Source organism: Bombina bombina, chromosome 6 (assembly GCF_027579735.1).
Source record: "Bombina bombina isolate aBomBom1 chromosome 6, aBomBom1.pri, whole genome shotgun sequence".
NCBI classification, from domain to species: Eukaryota; Metazoa; Chordata; class Amphibia; order Anura; family Bombinatoridae; genus Bombina; species Bombina bombina.
Window position 1 is genome coordinate 1,057,420,237 of NC_069504.1, and position 13,597 is coordinate 1,057,433,833.

Sequence of the window (13,597 nt, forward strand, 5' to 3'; positions counted from 1 at the left end):
GCTGCCGCAGACCTGAATACGTTCTCCAAAATTACTAAAAAAGCTGTCAAGTACGGAGCGATTAGCAGCGGACTATTGTTAACTAACAGTCATCGATCTCGCTGCTCTTCGGCTTTTTCACAGCTTTATTGGTACCCTGTCACTAAGCACCCACACTATACTAAACTGTTTTATAGGTAAGTATTTAGTTTTAAATAGGAATAATTTATTTAGATTTATTTAAATTATATTTAAGTTAGGGGGTGTTAGGGTTAGGGTTAGACTTAGGCTTAGGGGTTAATACATTTAATATAGTGGCGGCGGTGTAGGGGGGGCAGATTAGGGGTTAATAAATATAATGTAGGTGGCGGCGGTGTAGGAGGGGGCAGATTAGGGGTTAATAAATATAATGTAGGTGGCGGTGGGCTCCGGGAGCAGCGGTTTAGGGTTTAAACACTTTATTTAGTTGCGGCGGGGTCAGTGAGTGGCGGTTTAGGGGTTAAGAAGTTTATTAGAGTGGTGGTGGGCTCCGGGAGCGGCGGTTTAGGGATTAATAAGTATAATTAGGTGGCGGCAGTGTAGGTGGGGGCAGATTAGGGGTGTTTAGACTCGGGGTACATGTTAGGGTGTTAGGTGTAGACATTACCATAGGAATCAATGGGATATCGGGCAGCAGCGAACATGAGCTTTCGCTGCTTTCAGACTCCCATTGATTCCTATGGCATCTGCCGCCTCCAGGGCGGCGGATTGAAAACCAGGTACGCTGGGCCGGAATAGTGCCGAGCGTACCTGCTAGTTATTTGATAACTAGCAAAAGTAGTCAGATTGTGCCGAACTTGCTTTCTGGAGTGATGTAAGCATCGATCTGTGTCGGACTGAGTCCGGCGGATCGTATGTTACGTCACTAAATTCTACTTTTGCCGGTCTGTAGGGTTTGATAACTAAGGCGAATCAGGCTCGCCACAAATACGCTGCGGAATTCCAGTGTATTTGCGGTTGACAGCTTGATAAATAGAGGCCATAGTGTCATGAGGTCAGATTTACACACATTTAGCTGTACATGACAATGTAATAAAGAGGGTGCAGGTTAATTTCCAGCATATAGTTGGTCAAACAGTAAATCTGCTTTAACTTCTCTGATAACTCTTGCCCACTGTCAGAGATGTGGATCTAACAATGTAGTAATTTACTTATTGTGCCATAACCTGCATAGTAGTTAAAAAAAAAAAAAAAGCTTTGTGTATTGTTTGAAACTTATGCATTTAAGTTTTGTTTATTTTTTACTTTTTGCTTTTAATTTAATTTTTATTTTAAAATATATGAAACTGAGGATTATAAGAAGCTATATGTCAGGAGCTGGTCTTCTGCTAAAAATAGCATAAGGTTTTCTTGTAAAACAAATTACTGTAAGCCAACTTTTCAAAATCCCTAGAAAACTCTGGGTAACATGATCAATATGTTATTGGTAGCCACAACAAACTTTCAAATCTGAGGTAAAACCTTTCAACCTTCTAGGGTTTCTTGAAAAAAATTAAGCCTATGTGCATGTATTCAGTAGCTTTGGAGATATGTAGTTCCAAAGTGTTAAAATATTTTTGGGCATAGTGAGTAATAAATTGTAAAAAAAGCTAGCAGACATAACAACTACTATAACTTAGGGGTCAACCATTTGCCAGGGTACAGAGGTTCAGATCCTAAATGAGTATCTCTTTCTCACACTCTCCAATTTAGTTTTTTTGTTTTAATTATTTTACACTGTATATGCCATGCTTGACACTGTGTGTGAGTGAGTGAGTGTATAAAAGTGTGTGTGTGAGTGTATAAGAGTGTATCTGTGTGCATAAGAGTGTATCTTTGTGTGTGTCTGTGTGTGAGTGAGTGTATAAGAGTGTGTCTGTGATTGTTATTGCATACATTGTGTGCTGTCTACTTGCAGTTTAAGTTTGTAGACATTTGAAATCAGGAGAGAGAAAGGGAAGGAGAACCGACTGTGAGATTCAGACGAGCAGAGGAACTGAAGCTACCGCTTACGATTAACAGGAGGGCTAAAACCTGACAGAGGAAGACGCATCTAGACTTGATCTTTTCCCATCACTCACACCTTACCTCATATGATTGGGGGTTCGGAAGTAAGTAGACTGTGAGACCTATTTTGGATAAGAAGTTTGGAGTATCTTCGCTGTACATATTTATATACACAGAATATTCTTCTGCACCTGTTTAATTCTATACGGACACTAATTTCTAATACCTAATATTTTAATCCATGTTCCTGTGATTCTTTTGGGTGACAAATTGTTAACATTATTCTGCTTACAAAGAGAACATATACTGTTCATATATTTCTTTTAGTACTACGAATGACGGCTCATTGGTAATCAGACATGACATTTATGTACCATTCTGTGCTCTCCTAATTTTATGCAACTATGTGCTAACTTCTATCGATTATTGTTGTACATGTTCTAGTTATAAACACTGATTCATATACAGATTGAGCCATTCTGAGCACGTTACAGCATTTGTTGGATATTTGTTGGATATTTGGTAGATGTACATGGAGCACATATCATGTGTGATATGAATCACTGTGCATAGAAGTATAAGTTTGTATATATTTTGCTCACAAATTCTTAGTAGGGGGACCTTAATACCATTAAAACAACATTTGTCCTATTAACATTACCTACGACATTTAGGGTGCAGCGCTGTGCAGTTCACTCTCCCTTCCAATCCACTTTCATCATTCTGTGTGTAGACATTAGAGGGTAATTTCTACATACCTTTTTAGTTTACTCCAGCAGCTCTTCCCTTCAACTGTGAATGAACTATCTACCGCCTCCAGTCCAGTTTTTACTTTCAGTAACTACTAGACCTCCCAATCCCTTTTTTACACCTATATATATATATATATGTGTATGTGTTTCTTGGGGGTATCACAGCCGGTGCCTCACCAGCATCTAAGCTCACCGCACATCACTGCCACATACACTATCCTACATGCACTTGTTCACATGCACATACACTATCCTACATGCACTTGATCACATGCACATAAACTATCCTACATGCACTTGTTCACATGCACATACACCCTCCTACATGTACTTGTTCACATGCACATACACCCTCCTACATGCACTTGTACACATGCACATACACTATCCTACATGCACTTGTACACATGCACATACACCATCCTACATGCACTTGTACACATACACATACACCATCCTACATGCCCTTGTTCATATTCACATACACTATCCTACATGTACTTGTCCACATGCACATACACCATCCAACATGCATACATTTCCATATGCTCTGACAGTTCTAGATAATAAGAAAGGTTTCTTCTGGCATTACCTTTTTACAAAAACGGACCTTCACTATATTTTCTAATTTTTTTTCCTTTGAGGTTTCCCCTGGATCACTGTGAAGAACACTTCCCTTGAGACTATATACTTTATTATGATACTTTAGTTTGAAACTTTTGTGATACACAGTTACTCAGTGGGTTTGTTTATTTTTCATTTGAAACCTTTTTTTCTTTTAAAGAACACTCACTGTTAAGTGTTTAATATCTTGTATGTTTTAGTTCTAGCTAATATGTGCACCCTTTTCATACAAATTCACTCACACTTACCTGTTGTCAAATTCTGTTACATTTCCCACCTGTTTCCTGTAAGTATCTAAGAGCACCCACTGAGGGCATCCAGCAGGGGCAGGTCCCACTGGAGCAGGCTTAGAGAACAGAAAGAGCACGCCACTTTGGTTTGTAAAGCAGATGTAGCAATGTGGCAGGTAGGTGGCATTCTTCACCAGCCAATCAACACTTAGGATTGCAAAATCATGTAAATGAAGAGCTCCCCCTGCAGTAAGAGATATGTTACATGCAGCACCACAGACAGTAGATTTACAATTTCACAGACATACACTACGCTATACATCTTAACACAATATTTAAATAATAATATGTTTTGTTTAACCAGGTGTAAGATTTAACGCAAACCATAATGACAACATAGCGCTACATAAACCACAACATTTAATTCCCAATAAAAGTTTAATTATGCATAGGAAATGCATTTGCTATTTGTTTCATTATTTATTTTGCCTGTTTTCAGTGTAATTTTTTTTTTTTTTAAATTGTGATTTTCATTCTGCCCTCAGAGTATGTGATTGTTGTACATTAACTGTGATTTTGCCCTAAGTCCATGAACAATGTAGCAGCAATCAGAACAATACCAATGTGGTGCCAGCAATCTGCTAACAATACTAATGTGGTGCTAGCAATCCAACAATGCCAATGTGGTGCCAGCAATCCAACAATGCTAATGTGGTGCCAGCAATCTCCTAACAATACTAATGTGGTGACAGCAATCTGATAACAATACTAATGTGGTGCCAGCAATCCAACAATGCCAATGTAGTGCCAGCAATCCAACAATGCCAATGTGGTGCCAGCAATCTGCTAGCAATGCCAATGTGGTGCCAGCAATCAAACAATGCCAATAAGGTGCCAGTAATCTGCTAACAACACTAATATGGTGCCAGCAATCTAACAATGCCAATGTGGTGCCAGCAATCTGTTAACAATACCAATGTGGTGCCAGCAATCTAACAATGCCAATGCCAGCAATCTGCTAACAATACTAATGTGGTTCCAGCAATCTAACAATGCCAATGTGGTGTCAGCAATCTAACAATGCCAATGTGGTGCCAGCAATCTGCTAACAATACCAATGTGGTGTCAGCAATCTAACAATACCAATGTGGTGTCAGCAATCTAACAATGCCAATGTGGTTCCAGCAATCTAACAATGCCAATGCCAGCAATCTGCTAACAATACTAATGTGGTTCCAGCAATCTAACAATGCCAATGTGGTGTCAGCAATCTAACAATGCCAATGTGGTGCCAGCAATCTAACAATACCAATGTGGTGTCAGCAATCTAACAATACCAATGTGGTGTCAGCAATCTAACAATGCCAATGTGGTGCCAGCAATCTAACAATACCAATGCCAGCAATCTGCTAACAATACTAATGTGGTTCCAGCAATCTAACAATGCCAATGTGGTGTCAGCAATCTAACAATGCCAATGTGGTGCCAGCAATCTAACAATACCAATGTAGTGTCAGCAATCTAACAATACCAATGTGGTGTCAGCAATCTAACAATGCCAATGTGGTGCCAGCAATCTAACAATGCCAATGTGGTGTCAGCAATCTGCTAACAATACCAATGTGGTGACAGCAATCTGAGAGCAATACCAATGTGGTGCACATCTTATTCTGATTGACAGTAAATATAGTAGAACTTAAAAGATGCCAAAGTTCTTATGAGTTCAGTAGCACTATTGGTAGAAAAGAAAATGTATGCTTACCTGATAAATTTCTTTCTTTCCGGATATGGAGTCCACAATGTCATTTAATTACTAGTGGTAATATCACTCCTAGCCAGCAGGAGGAGGCAAAGAGCACCACAGTAAAGATGTTAAGTGTCACTCCCCTACCCATAATGCTCAGTCATTCGACCGAAGGGAAATGAAAAAGAAATAACACAAAGGTGTAGAGGTGCCTGAGGTTTAGTCAAAAATAGCTGTCTTAATAAATGGTGGGGTCTTGGACTCTCCATATCCGGAAAGAAAGGCATTTATCAGGTAAGCATACATTTTGTTTTCTTTCCTAAGATATGGAGAGTCCACAAAGTCATTCAATTACTAGTGGGAACCAATACCCAAGCTAGAGGAAACAGAATGAACAGGGAGGGAGAACAAGACAGGCAGACCTAAGCAGAAGGCATCACCGCTTGAAGAACCTTTCTCCCAAAAGAGGCCTCAGCCAAGGCAAAAGTATCAAATTTGGAAAAAGTATGCAGGCTGGCGTCCATGGTCACAATTACCCAGGAAGGTCTCCGGAAGCATGTGCCCTGACACACATGCTCCTGAGCAAGCCACCACGGGAGAGATTCTCTTGTCAACTGGTCTAGATCTATCCTCTGAGACAGATCCAAATGGTCTCCATTCCATTATCTGAGCATGCATAACTGCAGAGCTCTCAAATGTAATCGAGCAAAGGGAATAATGTCCATAGAAGCGATTATCAGACCATTTACCTCCATACATTGAGCTACTGACGGTCGAACAGTAGACTGAAAAGAGAGGCAAGAGCAAAGAATCTTAGATTTTCTGACCATAGGAAATCTATTATGGTTCCTAAGAAAATCACCCATGTAGCTGGAACAAGGGAACTCTTCTCCAGATTCACTTTCCATCCGTGGGAATGTAAAAAAGACAACAAAATCTCTGTAAGAGGGTTTGCTTGTTGAAAAGATGGCACCTGAACCAATATGTCGTCCAGGTAGGGCGCCACTGCAATTCCCTGAGACCTGATCACTGCCAAGAGAGCCCCAAGAACCTTTGAGAAAATTCTGGGAACTGTGGCAAGGCCAAACGGAAGAGCCAAAAGCTGAAAGTGTTTGTCTAGAAAGGCGAATCTCAGGAACCTGTGATGATCCCTGTGGATGGGAACATGAAGATACGCATCCTTCAGGTCTATGGTCATCACGAACTGACCCTCTTGGACCAAAGGAAGAATGGAACAAATGGTTTCCATTTTGATGGATGGTACCCTGATAAATTTGTTAAGACAATTTATGTCTAAAATGGGTCAAAAGTTTCCCTCTTTTTTTTGTGAACCACGAACAGATTTGAATAGAATCCTAGACCCTGTTCCCTTACTGGAACTGGAACAATCACTCTCAGGGAGGAAATGTCCTGAACACAGTTCAAGAATGCCTCTTTTCACCTAGTCTGTAGATAATCTTGAGAGGAGGAATCTGCTCCTGGGAGGGAGAGTTTTGAATTCTATTTTGTAACCCTGAGATACTATGTCCACAGCCCAAGGATCTGGGACATCTCGTATCCATGCTTGAAAAAACAGGGAAAGTCTGCCCCTCACTTGATCCAATCCAGCATCGGGGGCCGACCCTTCATGTTGACTTAGACTCAGCTGAGGGTTTCTTTGATTGCTTCCCCTTATTTCTTACTTGGACTGTTCTTGCTTGCAAGAGGGAGAGAAAGACTTTTGACCTTTGTCAAGTTATGAAAGAAACAAAAATGACTTTGACGTCCTTTAGGTCTGTTCTTCTTGTCTTGTGGTAGAAAAGACCCTTTTCTACCCGTAATATCAGAAATTATTTCTGCCAGACCAGGTCCAAACATGGTCTTACCCTTGTAAGAAAGTGCCAGAAGCTTGGACTTAGAGGTAACATCAGCTGACCAAGATTTAAGCCACAAAGCCCTGCGGGCTAAGACAGTGAAGCCAGACATCTTGGCTCCCAGTCTAATAACTTGCATCAGAAATAAAAGAATTAGCTAGTTTGAGAGCCTTAATCCTATCTTGGATCTCCTCCAATGGAGTCTCTACTAAAATTGATTCAGACAAGGCGTTGCACCAATAAGATGCCACACTTGCTACTGTGGCAATACAAACTGCAGGTTGCCATTGAAGACCTTAATGAACATTCATATTTTTCAAATAAGCCTCCAGCTTTTTGTCCATGAGATCCTTAAAGGGACATAAAACCCAACATTTTTTCATTTTATTATTCTACATGATTCAAATAGAGCATGTGATTTTAAACAACTTTTAATTTACTTATTTTATCCAATTTGCATCATTCTCTTGGTATTCTTTTTTTGAAAGAACAGCGATGCACTATTGGGAGCTATTTGAAGACATCTGGTGAACCAATGAAAAGAGGCATTTTGGTACAGCCACCAATCAGCAGCTATCTCCCAGTAATGCATTGCTGCTCCTGAGCCTACCTAGATATGCTTTTAAACTAAGAATACCAAGAGAATGAGGCAATTTAGATAGAAGAGGCCAATTGGAAAGTTGTTTAAAATCAAATGTTCTGTTTGAATCATGAAAGAAAACATTTTGGTTTCATGTCTCTTTAAAGGAGCAGCTATCCTCTATAGGGGTCATAGTTCATTTAGCCAGAGTAGAAATAGCCCCTTCTACTTTAGGCACCGTGCGCCATGAACCGTTAATGGAGTCAGCAACAGGAAACATCTTTTTAAAGACGGAAGACGTGGGGAAAGGTATCCCTGGCTTCTCTCATTCCTGTGAAATAATCTGCTACACGGTCTGGAACAGGAAACACTTCCACAGAGGAAGGAGCATCATAGTATTTATTAAGTTTACTAGACTTCTTAGGGTTGACAACGACAGAAGTATCAGAGTCATACAAAGTAGCCAATACCTCCTTTAACAGTACACAAAGGTGTTCAACCTTAAATCTGAAGTTTACTTCTTCAGTATCAGATGAAGGAATAATACTGTCCAAATCTGAGATTTCACCCTCAGAGGCTACATACGTATCCTCCTCATCAAACTTAAGAGGGAGGGCAACCTGCATAGCAGTAGGTGGAACAGAAATCTGAATGTCTAATTTTCCTCTTGCATTTTCCCAGCATAGGAAAAGCAGATAATGACGCAAATACCGCAGAAGATACCTGTGCAGCAAAATTGGCAGGCAAATAAACTCCTCCAGGAGGCTGAGAGGAACTGCAGGTTACTGTATGTGACGCCATAGAGGCTTGGGACATTTGAGGAGAAAGCTGTGGCATTGCCTGAACAACATCATCCTGAGAGACATTGGGCTCAGAGGGCAACAATTTATCTTTAAATTGAAGTGTTCTAGCTAAGCATGCAGCACAGAATTGCATAGGCAAGACAATTTCTGCCTCAAGGCATAGCAAGCTTTTGTCAAAAGACACTTGAAAAGAGTCTTGGTCCATGTCCATAATACTAAATAAAAAAATTCCCCAAATTGTAGAAATTTTTTAAATACACGTGTCACTTTAAGAATTTTTAATACCACAGCCGCTTAACGTTATGCAAAAATTCTTAAAATTATAAACCAATCAGGCCCCCTACACCTCAGACAGACTGAGGTGCCTTACTGTAACACTTATACACAATGTGGGTGCCAGAAGTCTCTAAAACGATCATATAGTAGATTGACACTGAAGAGACTGAAATTCAAATGCTCAAGCAGTCTGTCAGCCTGTCCTAGCTAAGCAAGCAAAGAAAACCAACTGCCAAATTTTAAGTTTATACATAAATCCCTGTAAAAAACATAAGCCACACACATACTAATAAAGTGTTTCAACAAAATTAGCCCAAAGAGGACAAATGTCTCAATAAGGGGATGATTAACCCATTGGGTCAATTTATTATTGTGTGAGCGGACATGAAACAATGTAGCGTATCATGTCCGCTGCACATCAATGAATGCCGACAGTTTATTATTGCACCAGCAGTTCTTGTGAACTGCTGGTGGAATACCGCCCCTTGCAGATTTGCGGCCAATCGGCTGCTAGCAGGGGGGTCAATCAACCTGATCGTATTCGATCGGATTGGTTTTTTTGTCCGCCACCTCAGAGCAGGCGAACAGGTTATGGGGCAGCGGTCCTGAAGGTTTACCCAGAAACACGGGGCATCAAGCTCCGTATGGAACTTGATAAATTGACCCCCTAGTCTCAACATACATAATGTGCCTGCCCACTGCCAAAGAAAATCCTGTATAAAGGATTTTAAAAATGTCCCCATCTACTGCATATGACATATTCTTCTGAAGTGCAAGTCTCCAAGACCTAGAAGACAAAAGCACTTACATGCAGTCTAGCTGCCCGGCAGGAAAACAGCTCACAAGGCATGAAGGGACACATACTCCTTATAGAGACCTGTAGAAAAAGAAAGAACAGAGTAACCAACTCTGGCTTTCTGTACCATGAGCAGCAATGTGTTAGGAAACAAACACCCAGATTACGAGTTTTGCGATAACAGGGGTGCGGTGCTAACTCGCACTTTTTTTTTTCTCACCGCTCACTTACATACAGCGCTGGTATTATGGCTTTTTATAAACCCGGCGTTAACAGGCAAGAAGTGAGCGTAGAGCAAAATTGTGCTCCATACTGCACTCCAATACCAGCGCTGCTTAAGTCAGTGGTGAGCTGATTGTACATGTTCGTGCACGATTTCCCCATAGACATTAATGGGGAGAGCTGGCTGAGAAAACGTCACCAGCAAAAAAGTAGCGTATAACTCAGTAACGCAGCCCCATTGATTCCTACCGATCCGGACATCGTCACCACTATAATAAACATATTAACCCCTAAACCGATGCACTCCTGCCTCGCAAACATTAGTTAAATATTATTAACTCCTAATCTGCCGTCCCTAACATTGCCGCCACCTATCTACATTTATTGACCCCTAATCTGCCGCCCCCAAAGTTGCCGCCACTATACTAAATTTATTAACCCCTAAATCTAAGTCTAACCCTAACACCCCCTAACTTAAATATAATTAAAATAAATCTAAATAAAACCTACTATTAATAATTAAATAATTCCTATTTAAAAATAAATACTTACCTGTAAAATAAACCCTAAGCTTGCTACAATATAACTAATAGTTACATTGTAGCTAGCTTAGGGTTTATTTCAATTAACTAAATTCAATAAAATTAGCTAAATTACCAAAAAACAAACAAACACTAAATTACAGAAAATAAAAAAACAAATTACAAGATCTTTAAACTAATTACACCTAATCTAATAGCCCTATCAAAATAAAAAAAAGCCCATCCAAAATAATAAAAACCCCTAGCGTAAACTAAACTACCAATAGCCCTTAAAAGGGCCTTTTGCGGGGGATTGCCCCAAAGAAATCAGGTCTTTTACCTGTAAAAAAAAACAACCCCCCCAACAGTAAAACCCACCACCCACACAACCAACCCCCCAAATATAACCCTAACTATAAAAACATAAGCTCCCCATTGCCCTGAAAAGGGCATTTGGATGGGCATTGCCCTTAAAAGGGTATTTAGCTCTATTACGGCCCAAAGCCCTAATCTAAAAATAAAACCCACCCAATACACCCTTAATAAATCCTAACACTAACCCCCGAAGATCCACTTACCGGGAAAAGTCTTCATCCAAGCGGCACGATGTCCTCAACGAAGCCGGCAGAAGTGGTTCTCCAGATGGGCAGAAGTGGTCCTCCAGATGGGCAGAAGTCTTCATCCAGACGGCATCTTCTATCTTCATCCATCCGGCGCGAAGCTGGTCCATCTTCAAGACATCCGACGCAGAGCATCCTCTTCTTCCGGCGGACTAACGACGAATGAAGGTTCCTTTCAATGACGTCATCCAAGATGGCATCCCTTAGATTCTGATTGGCTGATAGATTTCTATCAGCCTATTGGAATTAAGGTTGAAAAAATCCTATTGGTATCCGACGCGGAGCATGCACTTCTTCCGACGGACTAACGTCGGATGTCTTGAAGATGGACCCGCTCTGCGCCGGAAGGATAAAGATAGAAGTTGCCGTCTGGATGAAGACTTCTGCCCATCTGGAGGACCACTTCTGCCCGTCTGGAGGACCACTTCGTTGAGGACATCTTGCCGCTTGGATGAAGACTTCTCCCGGTAAGTGGATCTTTGGGGGTTAGTGTTAGGATTTTTTAAGGGTGTATTGGGTGGGTTTTATTTTTAGGTTAGGGCTTTGGGCCACAATAGAGTGAAATGCCCTATTAAGGGCAATGCCCATCCAAATGCCCTTTTCAGGGTAATGGGGAGCTTAGGCTTTTATAGTTAGGGTTTTATTTGGGGGGCTGGTTGTGTGGGTGGTGGGTTTTACTGTTGGGGGGTGTTTGTAATTTTTTTTTACAGGTAAAAGAGCTGATTTCTTTGGCGCAATGCCCCGCAAAATGCCCTTTTAAGGGCTATTGGTAGTTTAGTTTAGGCTAGGGGGTCTTATTATTTTGGGTGGGCATTTTTTATTTTGATAGGGCTATTAGATTAGGTGTAATTAGTTTAAAGATCTTGTAATTTGTTTTTTATTTTCTGTAATTTAGTGTTTGTTTTTTTGGTAATTTAGCTAATTTTATTGAATTTAGTTCATTGTATTTATTTTAGGTAATTGTATTTAATTGTAGTGTAGTGTTAGGTGTTAGTGTAACTTAGGTTAGGTTTTATTTTACAGGTCAATTTGTATTTATTTTAGCTAGGTAGTTAGTAAATAGTTAATAACTATTTAGTAACTATTCTACCTAGTTAAAATAAATACAAACTTGCCTGTAAAATAAAAATAAACCCTAAGCTAGCTACAATCACCTAGATTTAGAGTTCTGCGTTAGCCGTCAAAACCAGCGTTAAGGGCTCCTAACGCTGGTTTTGGCCGCCCGCTGGTATTTAGAGTCAGTCAGGAAAGGGTCTAACGCTCACTTTCAAGCCGCGACTTTTCCATACCGCAGTTCCCCTTACGCCAATTGCGTATCCTATCTTTTCAATGGCATCTTCCTAGCGCTGGTATATAGAGTCTTGGCTGAAGTGAGCGTTAGAACCTAATGACAAAACTCCAGCCGCAACAAAAAGTCAGGAGTTAAGAGCTTTATGGGCTAACGCCGGTTCATAAAGCTCTTAACTATTGTGCTCTAAAGTACACTAACACCCACAAACTACCTATGTACCCCTAAACCGAGGTCCCCCCACATCGCCGCCACTATAATAATTTTTTTTAACCCCTAACCTGCCGACCGCACAACGCCGCCACCTACATTATCCCTATGAACCCTTAATCTGCTACCCCTAACATCGCCGACACCTACATAATATTTATTAACCCCTAATCTGCCCCCCCAACATCGCCGCTACCTTACCTACACTTATTAACCCCTAATCTGCCAACCGGACCTCGCCGCCACTATAATAAATGTATTAACCCCTAAACCGCCGCACTCCCGCCTCGCAAACCCTATAATAAATAGTATTAACCCCTAATCTGCCCGCTATAACATCTTTGACACCTAACTTCAAGTATTAACCCCTAATCTGCTGACCGGACATCGCCGCTACTGTAATAAATGTATTAACCCCTAAAGCTAAGTCTAACCCTAACACCCCCCTAAGTTAAATATAATTTTTATCTAACGAAATAAATGAACTCTTATTAAAAAAATAAATTAATTCTATTTAAAGCTAAATACTTATCTGTAAAATAAACCCTAATAACCCTAATATAGCTATATTATAACGAATAATTATATTGTAGCTATTTTAGGATTTATATTTATTTTACAGGCAACTTTGTATTTATTTTAACTAGGTTAGTTTAATTAAAATTCTTGTAATCTTTTTTTCATTTTTTGTAATTTAGTGGGTTTTTTTTTTGTAATTTAGTTTAGTTGATTTAATTGTAGGTAATAGTAGGTAGTTTAGTTAATTTATTTATTGATAGTGTAGTGTTTTTGTAACTTAGGTTAGGATTTATTTTACAGGTAATTTTGTAATTATTTTAACTAGGTAGCTAATAAATAGTTAAAATAAATACAAAGTTGCCTGTAAAATAAATATAAATCCTAAAATAGCTACAATATAATTATTTGTTATATTGTAGCTATATTAGGGTTTATTTTACAGGTAAGTATTTAGATTTAAATAGTGTAGGTAAGGTAGCGGCGACGTTGGGGGGGGGGCAGATTAGGGGTTAATAATTATAATGTAGGTGTCTGCGACGTTGGGGGCAGCAGATT

At 40.0% G+C, this 13,597-nt stretch overlaps 1 protein-coding gene across 10 annotated transcripts in view; it reads right to left on the minus strand.

Annotated features, from left to right (window-relative positions):
- Positions 1-13,597, minus strand: part of ADA2 (adenosine deaminase 2) — a 295,590-nt gene that overhangs the window by 89,526 nt on the left and 192,467 nt on the right. For all 10 annotated transcript variants that reach the window (XM_053718860.1, XM_053718863.1, XM_053718865.1 and 7 more), the window contains exon 3: positions 3,629-3,854. In XM_053718860.1, coding sequence (XP_053574835.1) covers positions 3,629-3,854 — 226 coding nt within the window. The remainder of the gene's footprint in view (positions 1-3,628; positions 3,855-13,597) is intronic.